The sequence below is a fragment of the Anopheles aquasalis genome, chromosome 3 (assembly GCF_943734665.1).
Source record: "Anopheles aquasalis chromosome 3, idAnoAquaMG_Q_19, whole genome shotgun sequence".
Lineage (NCBI taxonomy): Eukaryota > Metazoa > Arthropoda > Insecta > Diptera > Culicidae > Anopheles > Anopheles aquasalis.
Window position 1 is genome coordinate 8,476,191 of NC_064878.1, and position 25,016 is coordinate 8,501,206.

The window sequence follows — 25,016 nt, forward strand, 5'->3', positions numbered from 1 at the left end:
AAAAAGAGAGACTTCAACGCCGAATGGGAAGCGGGAAGCAGATCGCAACCGGCTTCTACCGCACGGCTGATTGTCCAATCGTATCCGCCCTTCATTAATCCAGCTTCCTGGCGAATGATAAATGATAATTTCATCGAATCGAGACCACACCACACCACAGGACCAGCGCTCCTCTGCTGCTCATTTGAAGTCCCAAGAGCCGTGGGGCCATGATGATAAAAATTATCCATTAAATATGAACATGATTTTATCGTTCCCTGTTACTGCTGCTCCTGGTGCCGGTGCTCCTTGAGGGGCTGCTCCGTATTTTGTTTCTTTAATCTTTTCCTGCCTCTACCATTTCTTGGTTCTTGGTTCGAATTGTCAGAAATCAAGAGAGAATTAACGGAGGAACGCAAGAAGCTCGGCGTTCTGCAGGGTCCACGGATTGCAGCGAACCGCGCACACCGTTACACAAACAGTAGCGCATCGTTCAAGATTTATCAATTTCGCCCCCGGGAATGACCGCACACGGACCGAGAATCGTTCTTGGGAAGCAGCAGCAGCATCAGAACGAATGAACCAACGAGCTCTTGAACGATCAGTGACCGACCACCACCGTCGTTGAGGAGGGGGGATTCAGACACTCGAAGAAGAACGATTTATTTTCGAAATGCCAATGCCAAGAAGCTGAGGGGATGGCGTGTGTCGACTCAGCTCGTCGCTCGCTCTACATTTTGATGAATGAGGTTATTAAATAAACACCTTCGCGTCCACTAGACCGGGCGGCGATGGGGCTGTTGAGATGTGTCCGCTACAGCCAGCGTGAGATTGTGACGTGAAATGGTTCCAAAGACAGTCCGCGGAACGGCCGGACCGAAAGCGGATTACCGTTTCGGACGACGACGATGATGATGGTGATGCTGCTGACACGAAGCAATCACCGGGGGCAGCCTTTCTGATGTGCTCTCCCCCCCTCCCATTCCTCTCGGAGTATGCAAACGTCATGCCACTGGCCACTGGCCTCCGTGTATGCTGATTGTTATGTTTTCGACCCCCTCAAGCCCTCGTCGGATCGACAGCTCAGACCGGCCGAACTTTTTTCAGCCATCAGAAGATGACGGAGATGCTGATGATGATGCTGCTGCTGCTGTTACTGCTGTAGCCTGCCACCCTCTCGCGGATGGTGATGACGGGAGAGTTATTTGAAATCAAAATATTTCATTCTACTCTCCGCTGGCCGCCACAACATTAATTCCTTCTCGCGGGCGCGCGCGCGCGCCACCGACATTACCGCAAAATTTGCTTGATTGTAGCCTTCGCACGCTGAAACACCACCCAAAAATCAAGTGCTGGGAACGGAGAAGCAACAGCAGCAGCAGCAGCAGCAGCAACAGTATCTGCCCAGAAAACGCGTCCAACTCCGGTGTGAGTTAAAATGAAATATGAATGAAGTGTTCTCCTTCTGTTCGCGAGTCAAAACACTCACACTCAGGGAGCATCACGAAGGAGAGGAAGGAAGGGAGAACCCCGTTCCTGGCAGTGGTGGTGTTTTGGTCCCGGTGCCGGGGTGTTAATTTAAAGTTCCGCGGGCGCGCGCCGTTCGACCGTTTTTCGAGCGCGGTGAACACAAGAAAGCTAACGGCTTGAACTGGTCTGGACTGAGCTGGCCTATGCTCATGTTAGGAGGAGCTACCTTCGGCGGTGGCGGTAGTGTCCGAAGTCGGTCAGAAGTATTCCGCGCAGTGGTTGGAGATGATAAATTAGGAGCAAAACCATTTCGTGTTTTCGGCGGCCCCGGGCTTCGGTTTGGCCGCGGCCAAAAAGGTTGAAGCCTTTTGTTACAAGGAACTGGTTCGGGTAACGAGTTCGAGCTTTCAACCGTCGGATTATCGGTCGGAGATATGGAGGAACAGGCTTCTATCCAGTACCTCCCAACCAGGGGATTAAAAAGAGGAAAAATGCTGCCCCCCAAAACAGGACCATCGAGTCGAGTCAATGAGCTCTGTTTGCATTTCGTTTACGAAGCCAGAAAACGCGCAACTCACTCACCACCGTCTCAGGAATTATGCGACGTTGATGATCTGCATTAAGCGCACGGAGGAAGGAACAACATTGAATGCTCAGGTTGCTACATGGCATTCAGTGGCCCAGCGGGCTACCGAACTAAGCGCCCGACATAAACGCCTCTCATCAAAGGCGCGGGCGGGATGGAAAACAATGAGACCACATTCATCTCGACTCAAAGCGACCCGACTGCCTTTCACTCAACTCCAACTCCGCGCCCCAGAGATCATCATCAGCGCGGAGCAGCGGCACAGATGTGAGAAATGCCATTTGAAGTGGTTCCAGTTTGCGTGGCCACCGACAGCAGCTTTATGTCTTTCGAGGTTGATGCCTGATCGTGTGCGCATCACCAGCAGAGGAGGGATTTGCAACAGAAGAGACACTCGCCCTCATAATCCTCTTCGTGTTCCTCTTCCAATTTTCCACCGCAAACACCGATTGTTTGCGTGCGAAACAAACAACCTCCCGGGGAGCACCGTTTTGAGGACGACAAACGATGACAATGACAGTATGACACTCCGCCAAGTGTCATTCGTGTTGGAGGAGTGGTGGAGGCGGTGATGGTGATTTTGCGATCATCGCTCATCGCGTGTGTGGCGCGCGATGGTGATGATGAGAGAATTTTAATTTATTTAATCATCGCCACGCATTCAGCACAAAACGAGTAGCTTAACCTTCCACTAGGTCTTGCGCAGCAGCATCTGTTGGTTCTTCTTTGAGCCTACGGAATGCCTAGCATCACGGGTCGGATGCTGATCAGTCTCGCGCATTCCGACGCATCTCCGGTACGGTCTCTTGATTTGTTTGCACGCACACACGACATGACACGACAGACGGATTCACGCGTCATTCCTGACGTAGGGACACACGCAGTGACACTGATCGAACAAAAGACTTGAACGAACGCTTTAAGCGACGAACCCCCTGCTTGGAGCTATTCAAGCGCAGCACTAGCATGTTGCGTGTATGTGTGCGACGTGTGTGGTCACACCGCAGTCACGGATAGCAATGCGGATGCTCTAGCAACGGTGTGGCGTAACAGCAGGCCTTCTGGCGCGGCGAGAACACACCATCGCCCACCGTGGGAGGGATGTGTAATCGATTTTCGTGAAAAATCTTGCGTTCTTCCGCCCGTGGCAAACCCACTACCGCCTTGCCACAAAACTATGAGCCCGAGTGGGTGCGCACAGCCGGCCCGCGAGCAGTTGATCGATTTTCCGATTGTCCGCCAGTTCTGGCAGGAAGGGTGTGGAACCAGCACACCCCCCCCCCGGAGTGGTGGGAATTCTTCGCTTCATTAGCCCCATTTCATTTGGCTCCGTTCGACGACCATCAACAGTTTCTGGGCGCAAAATTTGTTTCCCTTTCCCCGGGTGAACCATTTATTAATGAAAGATGGCTCTTCCGGGAGGAAGGGAGGTGCCGGCCCACTAGGAGGGGGCCTACTAGGTTGTGAATATGACCGTTAATGAATTGGCAGTACCATGACCTCCCCAGGGGGCGGGCGGGGGGCCCTAACACACAACCCTTTGGACCCTTTTCGCCGGAAAAGGCGAACGAATCGTAAGGGAACGGAATCGATTTTCGGACTTACCGGTACGGCACCATTGCCGTTGGGATGGTGAAGCACGGATACTCCTGCACTGGCTCCGGTTGTGGCTCCGACTGCGGTCGTACCGGCGGTGCCGTTCGGGAGCGATTTCTCCCTTGCAGTCTGCAGGGCGGGCTCATTATGCATGACTGGGGTTGGTGTCGGGGGTGCCTAGGGTGTTGTCCCGCTTGGCATGGCCTGTCCTGTGTGTGTTCCGATTCCGGACGCCCAACCGAACAGAGAGAACCGTGCCGTGCCGTGCCGTTATGCTGTCGAAGGGAGACAGAGAGAAAGAGAGAATGGGAAAAGGGTAAAGCAAAAGTTGCATGAAACAAATGATCAAACACATTAGGAGTACGCGAAAGGAAATGAAGGAATAGAGAAGCGGGGGAAGTGGAGTGCAATTGCGTGAAATATGCTCTCGCTCCATTTTACTCGGTTCGTTGGCCAGTAACTGATGACTCGTTTAACCTGCCACCGGGGGGACAGAGCCGCAACAGCGGTGATCAAACACTAATCGCACTAGGTTCCCATTTGTTGACCACAACAGGGTCTCTTTCTCTCTGTGTAATTGTGTGTCTAAAGAAGTAAAGAACGAACACGATCGTAAAGAGCACGTAGGTCTAGAATAAAATGATCTTGCTGATCTCTTAAAATATTTCCAGTTAACGCTCAAACCAATAGATATTCCTCGTGCGCGACGATCGCAAAATGAAAGAAGCCTGTAATAATGCTTAAGGGAGGACTTCGGTATTTCCGGGCCAAAAAAGCCACGTTTTTGACGTTTTTTTGTGACGTAACCATTCAATTTTATATTTTCAAGTAAATGACATATTAATCTACAACTTTTGAAGAATATTTGGTATTGTTTTGAGCAACATTCATAGAAAAATTAATCAGTGGCATCAAATTTTGGTAGACATGTCATCGAAAAGGTACTTTTTACGGTGCCCATCATAGCCCCATGCCGGGTCATTTGAAATATACAAATCGATATTCGTTAGAAAGATTATAAATTTATCTAGGTAGTCACGGAGAGTTTTTGTTAATTTTTTTAATTTTCGATTTTTGGCAGATTTTTGAAGTTAAAAAAGTGATGACCGACCGACTCTTCTCCGAACCAAAGTAGCGAGCTGCATGGAGCCTTGTATGAAACGCGGATTTTCAAAAATCTATAACTCTGTCTAGTTTTGTTTCGATTGGCCTAAAAATTTTACACAATTCTCTTGAAAGGATCAGCATTTAGGAAAAAAATGTTAAAAATATGTGTCACAAAACAAAATTAAATACCGAAGTCCCCCTTTAAGTAAGTGAACTGCACCAAGCGAACATCAAGCAATTGAGGCAACAACAGCAAAAAGTTACGACTTTGAGATCTTTCCACAAACGGAGCTCGGAAATCGATCGATTCATGATCTGATCCTCATGAGATGTGTCACAACAACGTGCTAATGCAGGGCATCCTCCGTGTGGTTCCCAGACATCGTGGCTTCAAACAACACAAAACGAAGCCGTGGAAGCTCGCTGGAAAAAAAGCGAACCGAACAACGGAAGCGAAAGGTATCAGGTATGTGTTTCACCTGAAAAATCAAATTCTGAACTGAAGGCGCCCACCACAAAGTCCGGTAGCTGTCGAGACCGGCAAGTGTGAAGTGATAATGCCGCCGCACTCCAAAACATTGGAAATCCATTAGCACACCCAGTGTCTATATTGGGGTCTAAGGCGACCTAAGGTGTTTCAGCCCTTCCCCATTTCGTTGTTGAGAGGTTACGGCGATGGAGGTTTCTTCTCTATTTGGTCTGCGCTTTACGCATGGGGCCATGTATTGTTGACTCAACCGGTCCAATCGAGAGCGACAGAAGAAAAGCTCTTTTCAGAGTGCGGAGAGGAACTTCCTCGTCGTTTTTTCCCCCATTTTCTTTGTTTGTTTTGTTTTGCTTTCGGGCCTCTCTAATCCCACCGCAGCCACCAGCGTACTTTGCGGCGAGAGTTCGAATTGGACCGAGGAGAACACCCTAACCTGACTCTTTTTTGGATTTATTATTATTTTTATTATTTATTTTTAAGCCGATCCAATTCCTACGATTCGGTAATAACCGATACCCGGGGGTTTTGGGTATATTTTTGGAGCGATTAGGCCGAGCGAGGACCATAGAGTCGCGCGTCTAAGCTTCACATTTGAATAATACTAGAGCGGCCTTTTTACTTTTCCTCTCTCCTTGACATGCGCCAAGGAAATGCCATAAATCAGATCAGCAGCAGCAACAGCGTGCGAGCGACCGAGTGGACAAAACAGTTGACTCCATAATTGGTCCGTTGGATCAACACAGACTGGTGTAGGGGACACTCTGGATTGGGTTGGTGGCCACAGCCATAAGCGACCACACCAGGCGAGATAATGTCATAAATGTTCCCCCAGCGCACAAGGGGTTCCCAATCATTTCATTCGATAAATCATCCCATAAACAGGCATATCGCAACCTCGCGGCTTAGACCTCGGACTCGTCTACGCGTTTACTTTCCTCATTCCCCCCCGGAGGCCCCAAAAAACCCCAAATCTCCCATTGTGACGCAAAACTGAAAACGGAAATGTCAAATAGATCATTGCCGTGGTCGTAGCCGTTGTCCGGCCGCTCCTCAGGATGTAAGGCGCCTCCAAGACTCCAAGACAGCCTCGTTTGGAGAACATCAAACCATGCAATTTGGATCCGTTACACCCGGTTGGATGGTGCCCCCATTCTTCTCTCCATCCCTGGTGTTTGTTTAGTGTTTGATTTATGCCTTCTTCTACTTCTACTTTGCGCTTCGAACACACAAAGCGGCCACCATCTGGCGAGGCCATCACCGTGCGAGAAGTGCGAGAATGAATAACAAGCGACAATATTCATGTGCCGTTTTGGAGGCTGTCTGCTTTTTTTTTTCTTTCGAGGGTCCAGTTGGGCCTCGTTTCAAAAAAGGTGTAGTACCTTCCTCCTATAGATCACATCGTCGTTGGTGTGGAGACTCTCTTTCTCTTCTTTCTCTCTCAATCTATACAGAGGTCTTGGTCTAGCAACCGGAACGCACAGCATCAGCATCGGCCGCATGATCGGGAAGTGAGAAAATGGTGCGCGAACAGCACCGAGAAGAAGGATAAAACAATCGAACCGGTTTTTACCGGTGGTGAGTTAAACCACCACCAGAGAGAGAGAGATCCTTCATCCACAGGGAACACGCGTAAGCGCACCCGGTTACCGATCTGTCACCGTCACACACCAGCCTGATCCAGCCTGGTTGTCGTTGTGCGAAACCAGCATCCCAGCGGAGCCCGAAAACTCTTCTCCCGTGTGTCTCCCGTGAGGGTGAAGGATTGGAATTTTGACAGCGGCCCCCCGAAACGATGGTGCCAAGCGGTTGTCACACCGCACGCGATCGCGATCCCCACTTTTGAATGTCAAAGTTCCAGGGAGCTGGTGGCCCGCGAGGTAGAATTTCATTAAGGCGGCGCTCCCCCACGGCGCGGTGCGCCTTCTCAATTGGTGTTCTCCTCCTCGAATTACCCTCACGATGGACGGATCCTCGGATCACGATTCACCGTCGAGTTTCGGCCAACGAACGCAATGGAATGTTGTGTCACTCGTCGGTCTGTCGGTATTGTCGGAAAGCGAAATTCGAGGGGAGCGGAAAAAGGGGAATCGGAGACAGTAAAGGCCACCAGCAAGAGAAGTGTGGTGGTTCTGTCTCCGAATTGTGCACAGAGACCGCTCTCCGAAGGACAAAACATGGCGGTGGCCATGGGACTTTCCCCAATTCGTGGTATCGCTGAACTGATAAGCAGCAGCTGGAACACTGGTGAGCTGGCGAGTGGTGGCGCTCGCTAGTAAAACATGTCAACGATCGATCGGTTGTACGTATTACTTTGGACAGATGTTTCCCCGCAGAAGCTGTCGAATTACCAAGTGACGATCGGGCACGATCACAAGAGGTATTATTACCGAGTTGCCACCATATAAAACCGGTGTTTCCATCACCACCACCGGAATTCAATTCGATTGTGCCTCTGTCTCTGCCGTGTGTTGAAACCTGAAGCCCCTAAAGAAGACGACGATCAATAGGCTTGGTTATGCTGATCGGCCGTCTTTGGATGAATGATCCGCCACCGAGTGACTCAAGCAGCTTGCGGGATGGAAAAGAATCCGAGAAAATTAGGAGTAACCGCGACTCTTAATTCCTTCCCCAGAAAAAAAAACCAGAGCCAAACCACGGCCTTCATCGGAAGTCGACGATGATGGCGACGACGGAAACTCTCGCTTGGCGACCTGACGGCTGTTTGTTTATGGTTCCTCCTCGTGTTTCCGAAACGGAGGGCGGAACCGCCATACCCGGTGCTTAGATAAAATTATGATAATGTTTATGACTGTGTACTGCCGCCGCTCGGCTGGTAGAAGAGCTGAATGGACGGCACTGTCCTAGGGCCACCGCCGTCTCCAGGCCGCTTGTCACAATTTGTCTTTCTCGAAGCCCTTGAGCGTCTCTTATTGTGGCGGTAAAGCGGATCATAAAACTCGAAACTTGAGGTTTTCTCGGGGGAGCTGGAGAACGTTAAACACTGTTTTACAGCCTCCGGTTGATCTCATTTCGACGACGACGAGTTCTGCGCCACTCTCACTCGCAGAGAGGAATGTCATCAACACGCTTTTGATAAGCAAGTCAGGCCAGTCCGGGTGTCCTCCATTTTTTAATTTTTAATTTTCCTCTTCAAAGTGTAGAGAAACGGAAAGAGGAGTGGGCAATAAAATAGTTTCAGACCCAGACCACGCCACCGTTCACTGGTTTTTTTTGGGGAGAAACCTCTTGTTGTACTAAACGTTTGAACTAAGTTGGGGAGTTTAGCTTCACCAATTCCAAACGACAGCTCCAGTCCGTCGAACCATTGATGAATCAAAATCGAATTCGTTTTTTTTGTGTCCCTCAGCTCCACCTCTTTTTCCTCAGTCTCCGTGGTTGTTGGAGGGTGAGAAAACCAAGCGAAAGCGCATAATTGGGGCACAGCCCGGGAGGAATGGCAGGCAGGATGAGTGGACTGGGGACGATCATCGCAGACCATCAGCTCCCGGTTGACGACAACGACGACGGCAGGTTGTGAAATTGAAAACGAAACGCCAATTTCCGGCCTCCCGGTTATTTTTGTTGATAAGTCCCGAGTCCCTTCGCCCCCCCTGGGGGGGATTGAAAGCCGAAAGCCGGTAACCCGAGGCAATTGGAACCTTCCCTCCCGGGGGCCCCTGCTGTTCGCGATCCAGCGGATATTGATTCGAAGTGAATGGCAGACGGGAGGGGAAAGGTGGCACAAACTTTTATGACTTTTCACCCCCTTCAACGCTCCCCTTTCCTTTGTTTGTCTCACGCGCGCTATCGAACACCACAGCATCATCATCAGAAAGGAGTCAGCAGCGGCGGCGGCAATAGAAACGAAAGCAACTTTTATGCAAAACCATCTCCTTCTCACGTCCGATCAAGGTGAAAGTGTAAGGAAAGGATCGTTGTGCCACATCGGGGGCAACCCATGCAAAACAGCTACAGCGGAAACGTTGGCCAATTTATGCACCACCGATAGCGATAGGCGAGACAACAAAACAATGCACCCCTGCACTACTGCATCGAACATCGAACTTCCGGACGAACGACGTCGGTTGCTTCTGTCTCTCTGTCTGTCTACCTGCCTGAAGGTGATCGTCGGTGATCGCCAAATTAGGGGCTCTACCGCGGGCGCGCTAACCGGATGAGCGTAAAATCGATTCCACCTGCCCGCGACTGCCGTTTGCGCGACAAACAGCAAGCAGTTGCCCCAAAGCTGCTCCGTGATGAAAGCGATTTTACGAACGAAAATAGCCAGAAGCACGATCGCGCAAGGTAGCTCTCGGGTGGGAGAGCAAGACAGGCAGAGAGTGATTTAACGGGGGGACATCGATTACCCAAAGCTAAGGGAGAGGGGACAGAAGCATGCTGCTGCTGCTGCTGCGGATCCGATCGGCATTCATCGTGATCGTAATTTTGCGATCGACATCAACAACAACCGCTCTGAACCCCGTGGCCCGATATATGCTTATCGCCGGGGAACACATCAGGGCAGCAGCAAAAGAGGTCCCATGGTACCGGATCTGAGTTGGCTGTGATCGATTTCAAACCAAAAGCGCGATCGTGCAGCGTTCCCGGCGCAGCATTCGATTTGTATCGCCAACTTCGGTTTGCACTGAATTCGAGATCAAGCTTCACAGAGAGTGAGAGAAAAAGAGAGGCAGAGTTATTGAGAATGGACTGGGTGTGTACCAAACAAGGAGCAGGACACACCACCATCGAGTGGAGCTACCGTACGAGTAGCACAGCTGAAACCACAGACAGATCAAACAGATGTTAACAAACCAATCAACTGTCAAGTGGCTAACAGGCTGGCTGGTTGGTCTGCAGAACAAGCCAGCCTCGCCTCGCGAAACGCCGGAATCGGTGGCCAGAGATGGATGGTGCCGGTCAATGCGCTGCACACAGCGGCTGCAGAGCTATTTACGAGATGGTTGCGCTCGACCTCAATCACTATTAACAGAAGAATGTAAATGCACAAATGGTCTCGTACGAACACACAGACGAAGACGTCGATAAAATACATCTTTCGAGGAGTAAGAGGACGAGAGGACGGGAGTGAGCAGCAGGAGAGGAAACATGTAACCGATTGATGGATGGCCATGTTGGGATTGTTCAGCGCTTTGTACCCCGAACAGCCCACACGAGAACGTGCACCATCGACAGAGTTGACCGTGCTCGTAATCTAATCGAAACAGCGTGCAGCTCCCGATCAGCACTTTTCGACCACGAACCTGCTGAATCCAATGGCAATACAGAGCATAGCGATCACGCTACTTAGTATGACGGAGGGTTGAACTGCGCGGTCCTCGAGGGACCGATTTAATAATTGTTCCAATCGCCGTTCGCACTCTCTTCAGAAGCCCTTCTCGCAGAGAGAAGGAAGTTCGATCGATTGTACTGATCTTGTTGCTGCCTTTGCTGCTACAAACACAACGTCAGGGCGCCAGTAATGGAGCGTCGGTCAGGCTGGCTAAGCGTTCATTATCGCCTCGACTTGACTACTGGCCGAAAGCGATTCGTGCTGGTGTGGTCCACGTCGCGAATATCAAGGCACAGGAACTACTAGCAGGGACAGGAACCAAGTGTATCCGGAGGAAGCAAAGGGGCACGCTGCTATTGAAGCTGCAGCAAGACCGCAGCACAGTGCAGTAGTGTGCAATCAGTGTAATGCCGCAGCGCCTCTGGCATCTGGCTCTGGCTGCAATTTTGCAATTTTCCAATGGACCTGTGCCGGTGCGGACTTTCTATTTCGACCGAGCGACCGTCCGGTTCGTATCCGGACGTGGCTATGTAATAGGTGAACAGGCACTGCTAGTACTGCAGCGCAATCGCGCGTAGATCGATTGCGTTGCGATGATACACGACGCGATGGTGCACTGGATCCATTCGGGAAGTCTTGCCAGTCTGGCCACGGGGCACAACAAGCTGCGAAACGTGCGCGATCGAGGCATGCACGTGTGTGCGTCTCCACGATGAGATTGATCGACGGTGATTGTGTTGGAAAATTGGTCTCATTAGGGAGAGGAACTCACGAAACCAAAACCGACGGGCGTTGAGGAATGGAAACAAGTGTTTTGGAATGTTTTACGTTTCCTCCGGTGTTGCAGGAAGTTTTCTGCGTGAATAGAGACGTTCTGGACGACCTTTAGAAACTCCCAAATTAACTCCGGAATGCTCGATCGTCGGCCAGTCGCCTATCAACGAACTGAATCTCTTGTGAGTCTTTTAATGGAGACGAAGATAAAGTCAAATGGATGCAAACTTTGTGTTTTCTACGCGATCACGGATGTAATGCATCAAAGCCACAGAGCCGCGCGATCATCGTACAAATAATCGTTCGCAGAAAATCCTCCCCCGCGCACCCGATCATCCAGCCTGATTAGCTTTATCGCCAGCAGGTGCGCGCGCTCGCTTTTTTGACGATCTAGCGCGATCAAGAACCGGCACCTCGATCAGCTCCACTCAGCTCGTTTCTTAATTAAGTATCTAATAGATTCCACGTAAAACACGAACAACACTCACGTCTCTCTTCCTTTCGCCCTCTTTCTCTCCTGAGTGGTGCTGAAATCCATTTCCATTTTATCGGATCGCTCGATCGCTCGGACCTTAGAAGTCTTCTAATTGTCAACGCTTCGCCTGGCAAAAGCAGAACCATCGAGGAGCAACTGCTGCTGCTACTCTTCGCATCAGAACATCGCTTAAAACGCGCTTCGCTAATGTCGGTTCGGTTTTTTTTTCTTGCGGGCGGTTATCGTGGCACGTGTTTCTGCTGATCGAGTGATCGGATATGGACTAAAGGTTGGTGGATGAGGTGAAACCCCCCTCGAGCAGGTCGGCAGTTCCCTAACGAGCTGAGCAGGAGTCCGTCACTCTTTTCTCCCTCTATCGTCGCGCGCGCTCTTGCGATTAGCATCAATTTCCCATAAATCATCGACCATCGCTGAGCTCTAATTAAGAAAAGGTGACCGCAGGACGGCCCCTTTCGACTCCCCCTTCCCGAATGGTGGCGATGATCAATTTGAAGAGCCCAAATCGCGCGCGACCCAAAAGACCCTTCGCCGATGTGTGCCTTTGAGTGTGTTTTGGGGCGAAGGGATGCTGGAGACCCTCACATTAGTGGACGTAGGTCGTAGGCCAGATAATGGCTTTAAATGGATTAAATGATCAAATGAAATCAAAACAAAAATTAATAATACACCAAAAAAAACCTCCCCGAAACACCAAAACAAACATACCGCACGCCGGGCACCGCTCTAGCGGAGCGACGGTCTCCAAGTGGGATCGGTGGAGAGGAATCCGGAATGACAATAAAAACCTATGATCACCATCAATATTCATTATCCTCGTGGCCGTGGTAGGCCTTGAACGGGCGACGACCGGCGGACCATCGGACGACGATCGAGGATCGAGCTGACGAGCCGGTGATAATGGTGTCGATGAGATTGCTGAGATCAGATGCTCTTCTCGACAGTATCTTAGCATGCGCCCACGAGGCGATCTACGACCAGGGAAACCTGGGAGGGACCTCTCAAGCATCTGCAGACTCCGCACTCCGCGAAGCCACGTCTAACGGGTCTAATGTTGTTGTTGCTGATCCCTCCCCCAACCTCCCGAGGGGTGGGAAGGAGGTGAACAAACGAATGATCAAACATTAATCTTATTAATCGTCATCCTGGCCGCTTGCATGACTGTGTGCGTGCCTGCCAAACGAGAACGTTTCATCCGTGGAACCCAAGAACGGCCGGCGAAAAGAGCAAACGAACGAGCCGAAGTCAATCATTCACGCACCGCGACCCCAGCAGAACGATCGTTTGATCAGGTCGTCGTCGTTCGGGGTTGCCAGTTCCTGAGAGGTTCCTTCACGCGATCCGGGACAACCCGGTGCGACCGGGCGGGCAAACCAATCGCGAAAGTCATTAACATTCCGCAACATACACACGCATGCACGCACGGGCGACCCACGGTCACGGTTTGGCCGCGAACGCCCCCTCCCTCCAGTTTTTCGGAGTCGCAGAGCGCCGAACGATCGTCCGGTGGGTTTTTGGTGGGAGGCATGAGATTGAGAGATGAGACTTGGGTGTGTCCGGGGTCCGTGTGCTCGCGCGGATGGGAGGATCATGTGCGAGAAGCACACACAAGTTCTGTTTCTGTTGGTCCGAAAATGAGCCACCGAAACCGTAGCCGAGTGGCCGTGTAAATGGCGATCTTCGACTCCTTGATCGTTTTAGCTCCAAGATCGATTCCGTTTCCGAGCATAAACGGACGATGCTGGACGCTGTGGACGCTGCGGACACTTGCGATGAATGAAAAGCGGACGAGTGTGTGCGCGTTGAATGTTTTTTTGGGAAGGTACAAAATAACGAGTCGCGATCGCAGGAGAAAGCGCGGCCACGATCTTGTTGAGTTTGTCGAGTCGAGTTTGAAGTCAATAGCCGTCGGAAATGGAAAACCGGAAGTGAAGTCCTTTATGTTGGACGCTTTCTTTATGATCGTCTACATCTAATTAGCTACCAGATTCGGGCCCCGCTTGATCGTGTCGTGATCGAAGAGAGGGACCTAACCAACGAGGTCTTATCTGAAACCTTCTCCTTCTTCCGCTCGACTCTAATTACTCTTCATGTCCACGATCGGCCCCAAACCCCCCCCCCAAAAAAAAATGTGGAAAAAGTTAAACGAAATGAAGCAAAAAATGCGCCATAAAATGGAGTCCACTCGAGAGCAGCAAAAAGTGCTGCTGGACCGTTGGTCCACTCGTTGATCGCGTACAAACATTGTCGTTCAAGGCATGGACACTGGACGCACGCTTCTTTAATTTAATTATATGGCGTGAGCATAATATTAAGAGCAATTTCATCGCCTCTACTCCTCCTTTTCGTGCTCTCCTCCTCCTTCTCTTCTGCAACCTCTAACACCGACCAAGGGGGAGGGGGATCTTGTTACTTCCTCGCCGCACGGCTGGCATGCATCCGTTTCTAATCCGAAGCAGGGCAACGGCGTGCTCACGAAGCTCGCAAGCTAGCTAGCTAGCTGTCTGGCACGTGTGTTTGTGTCTCTGTTTTATCGCTCCGCACCAGATCTATGATTTGGGCTTTGGCGTTTAGACCCCAACAACGACTTGGACTACGACGACGACCGAAAAACTGGTTCCCCGGAGTTCACGGGGGGAAGGCGCGCATCTAATGACGCATAATTGTGTCTCGTTACCTGCGCTCGCTCGGTCGTTTGCTTGCTCGCTGTGTCCGCAGCGTTGGAGTTTCACCTTCACAAAACACGGAGATTCGTGCTTGGGCTGGCCCGTGATGATTATGATTAATCTGCGTTCCCCCCCGCCCGGAGCTGACCACCAGCACCACCACCGAAAAGGCCAAACTCGTTCGGTTCGTTATCGTGTATCTCGAATTGTCTTTCGCTGGAGCACGCCTCTTGCACCAAACGGAAGTGCTAGCTGGCTGTCAAAAAGTGCCAGCAAATGGTTTGCGGGGGGAAAAAATCGAAAGACTCAAAGTGACGAACCTCTCCTCGACCCAAAACCGTGGGCGATTCGTTCGTCAAACCGAGCGTATAAATGAAGCCGTTCCGTTGAAAGGTTCGATTCTCACACCACCGGGGAGGGGAGGGGAGTCGTGATGGCACGAGACACAACATCTTCCTCCTCCTTCTCCTCGTGCTGCTGTGACGGTGTGGGGGCATCAATCCGCGCGCCCGCTTTCAAAGGCTTTCAAATTTTCGGTAATGAGGCCACGAAGGAGTGTCCCGGTATTTGGAGCATTTTAACGATCGCCACGCAGACGCGATGATGCTCGACTTCTAACCTTTAGCTCGTAAGTCAGACCGTGGCCAGGCGTCGCCACCGAGTGTCCCGTCGAGAGACGAGATAGAAAAAGAGAAAGATTTTTGGAAACTGCTAAGGCAAGTCCACCACTGGAGGCAGCTGGAGGCGCTAGAGATCGTGATCATCTGCCATCGAAACGGGTGTCATCTCATCACGTTTGGCGTTGTGCAACACATTCCACCCTTCGCGGGGGAGATCCTCCATTTTGCTATCTGATCCTAGATACCGAAAAACCGATCGCGCGCTCTCTCTCGCTGTATTTCTTTTTCTGTGGTTGAACCGGTGAATTCAAGGAATATTCATAAACGATTTCGCCACACGATTGCACGATCGCATCGCAACTCAAATCGCACATGCTGCAGCTCCCTGGACAACGTGTGATTCTCTCTCTCTCTCTCTCTCTCTCTCCCTCGTTGTGTCCGGGATCAACGGTGCCTTCAGCGACATCCAAGCTCCACGATTACTGGTTTGTGAAGTTGGTGAAAAGCCGACGTGCAGCGAGCCGTCCACGGCGTCGTAATGACCATGCTATCTCGCGAACTTTATCATCACGAACCGGACCAAACCCGGACCAAAGCTGCGGCTGTTGAAGCGAGCAGATGAAAGGTGAAGAATCAATTACTTGACTCCCAGCCTGCCCAGCCAGGCCGAAGTGGTGGACAAGTGCAATCGTCACTGGAAAGCACTCTCCACTCGCGATCGACCGATGATCCGACCGATCCGGAGTCAGTTTGCGATGTTGTAATACATTTCTTAATGAATTAATTAAATTTTCATTACCACAGCGCACCAGCGCAACGATCTCACGGAAAGGATTTCGCTTCACAGATTGCTACGAACGGGCGCGCCAGCCCCCTTTTTTCATGGAGAGTCGAATCCAAAACACGGATTCACACGCTGACCAGCGGACCATGGAAACAGGTTGTGTTGTGCGCTGAGTGAAAACTGGCCAACCGGCCAGCCAGTGTTGTGGCCATGTTGCTGAGAGCTTATCACTCGAAGAACCCTTCCTTTGCCGTTCCATCAGCATCAGATGGCTCGAAAGGGGGGGGGGGGGGGAGCTGCTGCTGCTGCTGCAGTCGACATGCAGCTCATTTGCTCCAACACAAAGCCGTTTCCATCCTTCGGTGGCTACCATTTTCCACGAATGGTGAGGAAGCCGCCCATGGATTTGGTTGTTCTTGTTGTGTGTTCTTGCGATCGCTCTCTCTCCTCCTCTCTCTCTCGGTCTCTCTCTCTCTGTTTATCTCTCTTCTTCTCTCCATTCTGTTTTCTCAACAGCAAAGCATCACCCTCACTGGAAGCCAATCGTAGGTTAGTGATCAAGCCGATGAGGAGATGGAAAGAAGCGTAAAGCGAGGGCAAAGGGGGGGGGGGGTGTATGTGTGTTTTGGGTTTTTCTTTCTTATCCCCCCGAATCCTCCTTTCCTCATTGCCACCATGGGAAGCGGGTGTTGGTGCGAGCAGCGAGCGGGATGTTATCTTTTCCCTGTTCTGTTATGCTGCAACCGCTAAGCCCGTGGCTACGTGGTCATCGTTTTGCTGCCCCACCAGCACCCCATTGCCACCACCTCCCCGTTGGAATGCAGTGCTCCCTAGCAAAAGGGCAGAAAGGTTTTTTACGCGAGGGAAATTTTCGATCCCAACCTGTCGTGGAACTCGCTCGCTGGTGTATGTTTGTGATCCCCAACCTCGGTGTGCCTGCGGTCCGTCGATCTGGAGACCTGGATCGAAATTATAGTGTTTACCGTGCGCTCTCTGGTACTGCTGCTGCTCCGTGCTGCTGTTCCGGGGTCTTTTTTTTATTTACTTGTTGGGAAAAGCAACCTCGAAGGCGGAAAAGCGTGATCCTCGCTATCGCGTGAGAACCGCGGCGGAAGGTAGCGAGCTCCTGTGACCTTCGCACAAACTCTCGCTCCACCAGCGTAGCGTAGATAAGCGATCGTGCGTACAAGCCTGCGGCCACGACATTGCGACTAATTTGCAAAAGGAAAGTGCGTTTTTCCTCTCCCTCCCTGGAACGCTTTCTCCCGGTTGTCGTCGATCGGCAGCCTTTGGTGACCCCGGATGTCTATCGATTTCCACGTAATTAGACAATTACCGAAGGGGTTGGCCTTTCGACAAGGCACAGGCGGAGGCGCTGGAGGACAGGATCGAGCTTCTCTGGCGATAATTAGCGCCGCAATCGATGCCTGTCCCGAAGAAGGGTGGTGTCTCCTCGGTGCCAACACTTTCTTCTCCTTCCAACAGCAACGCGTGTACGTACGCATGCGGCTGTCGATAGTGAAAATCGATCTTGCGAAGCGAAGAAATTATCATTAGCATCACAATCCCGGTGACGCCTCACAGAGCAGGCCGGATGGTAAAATGAGGGATTAGGTTTCACTTCCCTTCGATGTCGTGTCGGGAATATTGACTTCCATTTTCCCATCCCCCCTCAAAGTGTCGTGCCGGCGCGCCCAATGCTCGCCCTTTTGGGATGGGATCGTGGCGTCGAAACAAAAAAGAGGAACAGAATGGAAGGGAAAGAAAATGCAAATTTTGCAACAAACATCAATAGCAGCAGCAGCAACAGCAGGAGCAGGAGCAGTGAGAGGAGAAGGTGGAGTAGGAGGATGCAACATAATGCTGCCCGTGGTGTCACAAAAGAAAGGAAAGGCATTTGCTCACACTCGCTCTCCCTCTCACGCGGATAATGGTGGTAGATCATAAACATGATCGGCCTCGACACGTCCGAAAACATTGATTGCTGCGGCGGCTCTGCTATGCTGCGATACAACTATGCTCTTATGCTGTCACTGCAGCCAAGTAGAGAGAGAGAGAGAGTGAGAGGGCAACAGAAAGTGAAATTTTATGCCATCGTAATAATAATAGAGTTTTAAGTCCCAGAGCACAAGAGCATACTGCAGCAGCAGCAGCAGCATCGGTACCAGCATCGCAGGTTGTCTGTACCGCGAGATGCTTGTGTACCAGGCAGGGCAGGCCGGGGCGGTTGGTAAGACAATCCATCAAAAACTCGTTTCCCTTCAAACTTCCCACGTCCGTTCCTGCGTTCACGAGAGGAGCGGCGGTGACCGAGGCCAAGTAATCGACACTGGTAATTTACATTTTCACCCCGAAGCCATCGATCCCCCGTAATGATGTGAGGTGCACACCTCCCCAGCACTCTCTTTCCTTTCTTGCAACATGATGACGAAAAAAATGAAGCAAAAAAAAAGAGAAATGGAAACAACAAAAGAAGAAGAAACCAAATCATAAAGAAAGGTTTGCCGGCAAACACAGACACGCGCACACACATCTCACCGACGTTGTCGTCGTCGCCGTCGCGGTCGTCGCCATCTTCCTCACCAAACGATCGAGCTGCTGCTGCCGGGCGGGGAGTGCAATTTATCAGCATCTCAGGCACCGGCCACTTTTACCCTTTTCAACTGTTCCGCTTGCTGGTATGCCGGCCTGCTGGTATGGCGGGTGTGCGTTTCTACGCCATCGCGTTAACAGACCGCCTCTGCTCGTGCTCGTTTCGAAACAATTGTTCGAAACAAGTGTCGGAGCAGCCCGGGTTCGTTGGTTCGCAAATTTCGGTTCACGGGCAAATTGTAGCTAATTTCGAGCCCCACAAGAGATCCAAAACAACGGCGTCAATCTGCGGCATCAATAACGAGCGAAAATGGTTGTTCAGAGGGGTGGCAGAGTTGCTAGTGAGCTGGAAATTACCTGAATAGTAGCTTAGATGAGTTTAGTAGCAGCACAGTTCAGGAGCACATTTTGCGATTGAAATGTAGTGACAAACTGAGTGAAAAATGGTGCATAGGATACTAGATCGCTCCTTCACAGCCATTGAATGTGCATCTTTTTGCTGCTACAGCATGCTTCGATGCGATGTTACCGGGGCCGGGAGCTAATAAAGTATGATTTACTTCGCGAAGAGCATCATTCAATGCTTCTCTCACGGAACTTCACTTTATCGCTTCTTCACCTCCCAACAAATAACAGTCTGACTGAACGCCAAGAACGGCCGCAAACGGTTTTCGTGATCAAACAATGGCGCAAGTCGAGGGAATGGTGCTGGTGGTGGTGCCAAAACGAAGCGAATGACAAATGTGGCGAAGGTCGACCACCGATTATTGTTAAAAAAAAAAAAGAAACAGTTGAAGGCACGAGCGACGGTTTGCGGGTGGTGGTTAAAGAAGAGGAAAGGTAGAATGTTCTGTTCCAGTAGAAGCACGCGAGAAGAGGAAGAACGAAGGAACGCGGTCCCGTGAGACTCCGGAGAACCGCGAGAAGCCCACAAGTCGTTGTGGATACTAAACGGACCTCCGCACGATGACGACGACAACGACGACCACGCCGTGCCGCGGTTTTTTGGGATCGAGAACCGTGGTTGGCACGCTGGCCGTTGTGTGGATTGCGTGGTCGCGGGTCGCGGTTTTTGCGCAATAACTTGTCGGTCACAAGCGCACGCGGAGGAGGAAGCGTCCACCCAGGGGAATGATTATTATGCTCGCAAAAAGGGGGCTGAGTGGAGAGAGAGGGAGAGCGAGGGTGACACGCAGGCAGTTAATCACTTTATTGCGTGGAGGCTGCCCCCTCCCTGGTTGCCCATGATGGATCCGGTGTTCTGGGAGGGTACGCCAAGTCGCCAAGTCGCGGCTCAAGTCATGTTCCCCGGTGCGAGCACGCGTAAGCCGTCTCCACGGATCGACCTCGACAGAGTGAGAAGGGAGTATGACAGTTGGCGGCTACCGTTGAAATTGATCAGCGGAATCATCATCATCATCATCAACAACAAGAGCAGCAGCACGAGCAACAAGCAGGCGTACCAGGTGGGCACCATCAGCAGCAGCGAGGTGCTGCCTGATCTACGCGTCCCGTTTGTCCGCGTTGACAACGCAGCATGACGTGTCTGGCGGACCGGGCGGACAGGACAGGGCGGTCATGCCGGTTAGTTGGCTCGTTGGTTCGGTTCGGTTGCGTGACATGAGGTGGCCCTCCCGTGACCGAACCGGCGGACGCGCAGGGGAGCTAAAGAGGCGTAACGTTTTGTTCAAAAACTTGTGTTACAATCTGCAACAATTAGCCCGTGATGCTGTGGTGCGATGTGTTACGGAGGCGGAGTCACTTCCTGTTCCTTCTCTCTGTGGCCAGTCAGTGCGGTTTGTCAACCATCCGGTTCCATCCGATAAGTAAGTTGTTGATCTTTCCCTCTAAAGCCGATAATTAAGTGGCTGGATAATTGGGAGTGCAAACAGCAGGCAGCAGACAGAGGCGGCAGCAACTAGTGGCTTTGAGTGTCCGTCAAGAGCACTTTCCTGGTGGACAGAGCTTGGAAGCGATTGCGCATACTTTGGCACAACAAACACAGTACAAACGGCTTGATCGTGGCTTTTTGAGCAATCATTGCATTAACACCATTCTCATCACCGGTGTCACCGTGGATGGCGATGCTGGGTTGCTGGAAATATTTGCACATAATAGTGGAGATGAAAGGCCATCGTTGACCCACATTCCCGGAAAATTATGAGCTTAACAGGCAGCGAGTTGCAGCGAGTTGATTAAGTAAAATGTTGCGACTGCGGTCCCAAAAAATTGCTTAATTTCAATGGCTGCTAGATGACTATGAAAGGGGTTTACATTTTTATTTTTCTTATGTAGTATTGTTTTAAAAAAATTGCTTACGACAAAGATAGAGATAGCAGACGGTTTCAATGCAATTAGTAACTATGAAACGGTTCGCCAAACACCAACGATTTTCGAACAAACTACCAAACTGATTTTTTTAATGTAGTTTAGGTGTTTAATTTTCATACAATTTGGCGGGTAGTTTCGTTGAAATTTCCTTTGATTTGTTAACACTGTTTTGGCCATAATAAAGTTTAATTCGCTGTTGAAAAGAAAACTGTTAAAACCATCACTTTTTCCACTTAAAATTACTATCAATCATCAAGTTTACTAGGAACAACTTCTAATCAATCCAAAAAGTATCATTTGTGTATTTTTGCATGTATTCGGAGTGTATTTTTCAGTACATTTCCTTCAAATTACGACCAAATAGTCTCCAAAAGATGCAGTTCAATATAACATTCACGAAAAAATATTATGTTTAATGACTTTGTCAAAACAAAAGCCGCAAAAATGAGCCTTCTTTTGGCCAGCATTAACGTAAGCCTCCTGTTAAGGGACCAAACCAGATCACCCAACGGTACACCAGCAACAACAACCAGAGAGAAAGAGAGAGAGAGAGAGAGAGAGAGAGAGAGAGAGAGAGAGAGAGAGAGAGAGAGTAAGAAAGATGAGGTCAAGCGCTGCGGCTTGAAATTGGTAACAAAAATCGGGGGAACCAACAACACCGCTGGCCATTCCGTGTATTTTGTTCCCATTGGCGATGAGATAATCTTCGAAAAGACTTGTGTTTCTCTCTCTCCAACTCATAAAGGTGAATGGCATTAGTCGCTGGGGGAATTAAGGCCAGATTCCCTTCTCGGTGCTGTCTGGTACTATCTGGTGGGCTGGCGATAGTTCCAAAGTCATAAAGCTCTCTCACGTCTATTCGTCTGCACCACAAACCGCTCCACGGACTTCACGGTTCGGACGACGCAACCGACTGGCCTGGCGAGACCCGCGAACAACCACGCTCACGCTCGCGCTGGAGTGTGATTCTGATCATTTATCTTGTTTTTTTTTTGGTGGAAAACCGAAAATTTAATGTCCCATAAAAATAGATTGAGTGTCCGCAGTGGTGCAGACGAGTGGATCGGACCGAGGCCGTGGCTTTATCGGTGAATTCGGATCGGGCCAGGCCAAGAATAACACAACGCGGCCTGTCCGTTACCGTCCATAAGCGACAGCAAAGTGACGGGAAATGGTCATTTTCTCACCAAATTCGGACCAACGCAATCGGAATCAAAGGCTGCTGCCTGTGATGCTGCTGCTGATGTGAGAGGAATGATAGGATGTAAAGGCGGGGGGGGGGGGGAGGGGGGATGGAAGCACCTTCACCATTCACCATTGTGGCCCGGTATCGTCCGGTCCAATTTGGATCCATTTCCCTAATCGTATCCTGTTCGCAAGCTCTTCCATTGATCCAGACACTCACAGAATACTATTTGCTATTGACATTCCGACCGATCGTAGCAGCTCATTTTTTGACAATCAGCAGTAAGTAAATCGAAAGGAAAGTCACAATCGCTACGTAACAGGTTGGCCATTTTGGGTTTCGGAAAACCAATCATTAGCTGCAGCAACAACAATAATATCGGAAAAGTGGTCCTCTTACCACACAATTGCTGTGAGGCCACCTGTGTGCTTGTGATTCAAGTGTTCGAAACACTCGATTTCACTTGAAGTGAAGGCCGCAGACAAACTGCGGGTAAAAAGGGTACTTGAAAAGTGGTGCGCAATTGGTGCGGTGGAAAATTGCCTGGCGCCTTTTGGATCAAGCCTCCCCAAAAAATAGATGACGATGATCGCTCTCATCGATCGCTCATAAATGACATTTCAATCACTTGAAGAGAAGGAGAAGTATCAGCAGGTTGTAGCGGATGAGAAAAGCCACTAAGCCTTGTGGTTGACTATCACGCAAGCGAAAGGAAGCGACAGGAATATTACTTCCTCTCCCCATCGTGAGTGGTCTAATCGATTACTCGAGCGAACGAACGCAATTTCCAACCACCCCGCGATCGTCCACCGCCGGTGCTGCTTATCAAAACGCGCCATTATACGCTACTTCGTGATCATGATTGCCATCATGATCTGCGTGTGTGCCATGCACTCACCTCAGAAGTATCATCATTTTCCAATAGAAAAATGCTCCTTCCCTTACGGGGTGCTTGAGTAGCGGCGCATCTCGGAAACTGACAAGCCAATCTACACCGAGCTGTCGTCGCCTCGTCCTCGTCATCGTTGACCACAGAAGACAGACACCACAAGCGAGCAAAAGACGCTGGCAGGCAGGCAGTTCTGCGTGGTCTGCAAAGTGGTCTATTTAGCAAATTAATGGCAACTCAAAAGCAACTGTGCGAAGAACAAGAACAAGAAGAATGAAAAGGAGGTCCGCTCTCGAACCTCATCTCCTATTAGATCAGAAACGCGTAAATAATGGTGGCCATCACCTCGCCTCGTTCTCCACTCTCTGCGTGGCCCCTCTAATTGAGGCGCTAGTTCGCTTGCCCTCTTCTCCGCCTTAGCGTCTAGCGTTGCGAGCGCGCAAATGTCGCAGTCCACGGGAGTCGCACCATCACGGCAGTCTAAGCAAAGCAGAGAAGCAATAAGGGCTTGGCCCTACCGGGAGGCCCCACCCCCAGGCGGTACGTAATTTCAAATGTCTCATTGTAAGGCGCCGCTCAATCGCACACTGGAATCGGTAGCCAACCTAGGCTGGCACCTGTGTAGACCTCTCGCTCGATCGTCTTGCGAGCGATTGAGGCAGCAATTTGGCTTTTCTGCAAGGGCCCAGAGCTCGCGATCTCGATTTATTGTTCGATTCGATTGCATTGCGAGGGGATTGCCAACAAATGATTACAAAATCCGTCACACCTTGGAATGCAGTGCCATCGTGCTCCGTCCTCCGTCTTCGTTTGGTTGATATTTCGAATCCAAAAGCCCCCCCTCAGAAACGGATTCCGGATTGCACTTTCAGTTCAGGTGCAACCGTGACTAGAGGGTGGCTATCGGATCTCGGATCGTATTGCAAGCAAAGTGGGCATCAGATTGATTGGAGCAATCTGTAGCCACCATTAGCCACCAGCCTGGGATGTCATGTGATGGTGCGGAAAGCAGAAACGTCAATGGTTGACATCAGGCAGTAGGCGATCGTTCGAAGGCGAAGGCGAAGAAAGTTGAGGTCCGCATTAGTGCGCACTTTCTTCTCGCGATGTGGTCACTTTGATCCAGTTTATCGAACAATCCATGCGCTCACATACAATATACAGGCTTAAAGGCCTCCTTTACCTCTTTTTCAACTCGATATCTCTCTCTCGCGCTCACTCTATCTCTCTGGCCACCGCTTGGACACCGCATGACACTGCATTGTGTCTCAATTAGTGCGACAAAGTAAGAGGGAACCAGCAGCCAAGCCATTGCCAGCTGCGAAGCCCACACCACTGGATGTGACCGGCACTCCCAAACATAAGTAGACAAGCGAAGCGAAATTGCTGCTGCTGTCCATGCCGCGGTGGCCACCGAGTGCGCGAAGCAGGTGGGCCCTCTCTTAGACGCCATAAGCGCCGAGCGATGGGCGGTTTAAGAGGACAATACAATGCCACACTAGGACTCCGATTCAGTCCAAGTCAAGTCAGCCTGCAGCAGCACGATGTTATTCTCTCGATTTTTTTTTGTTGCTGTTGGCTGTTCGATTTCCCCCCAAAATGTGGGTGGACAATGGAGGAGATGGAGGAGGATTGGTCGGAGAAAACGGGTTCGATTTCGGTGCCGCTGGCCATTTCCAACCGCTCCGATGAGGATCATTCTGTTGCAGCAGCAGCAACAACACAGACACCAATTTCTCGCACTGCACTTCGACCAACGATCGCGAGGATGATGATGATCATCCGCCGGGCAAGCCAGCCAGCCATCCAGCCATAATCGCTTGTCGATCGATCGTCTGTTCGGCCAGAAGCTCGCACTCCAAATTGTCCACAATTATCATCGCGAGCGGGGGGGCTGAGTTTTCCTTGGAGTATTTTTGGATGCCTCTCGGCGCAAGCTAGTGTGGAAAATGGCCCAATTTTTCCGTTATTATATTCGATTTCGAGGTCTCTCTCTCTGGTTCGCTCTTTCACTCAATCATTAACTCAAGAGTAGCGGAGGGCGATCGACTTGTTCTCTCCGGCGCATTGTTCATTATGCAAATTGAAAGTGGATCACTCCGCACACAACAACGATGATGCTCGTGGTGTTGGAGGGACCGGGTCCCGGGGGTCCGGTTAATT

The 25,016-nt window shown here is 50.7% G+C and overlaps 1 protein-coding gene across 1 annotated transcript in view; it reads right to left on the reverse strand.

Annotated features, from left to right (window-relative positions):
* LOC126578865 (uncharacterized) overlaps positions 1–25,016 on the reverse strand; it is a 41,539-nt gene that overhangs the window by 15,267 nt on the left and 1,256 nt on the right. Inside the window, exon 2 of the mRNA XM_050241824.1 lies at positions 3,641–3,906. Coding sequence (XP_050097781.1) covers positions 3,641–3,784 — 144 coding nt within the window. The 5' untranslated portion in view covers positions 3,785–3,906. The remainder of the gene's footprint in view (positions 1–3,640; positions 3,907–25,016) is intronic.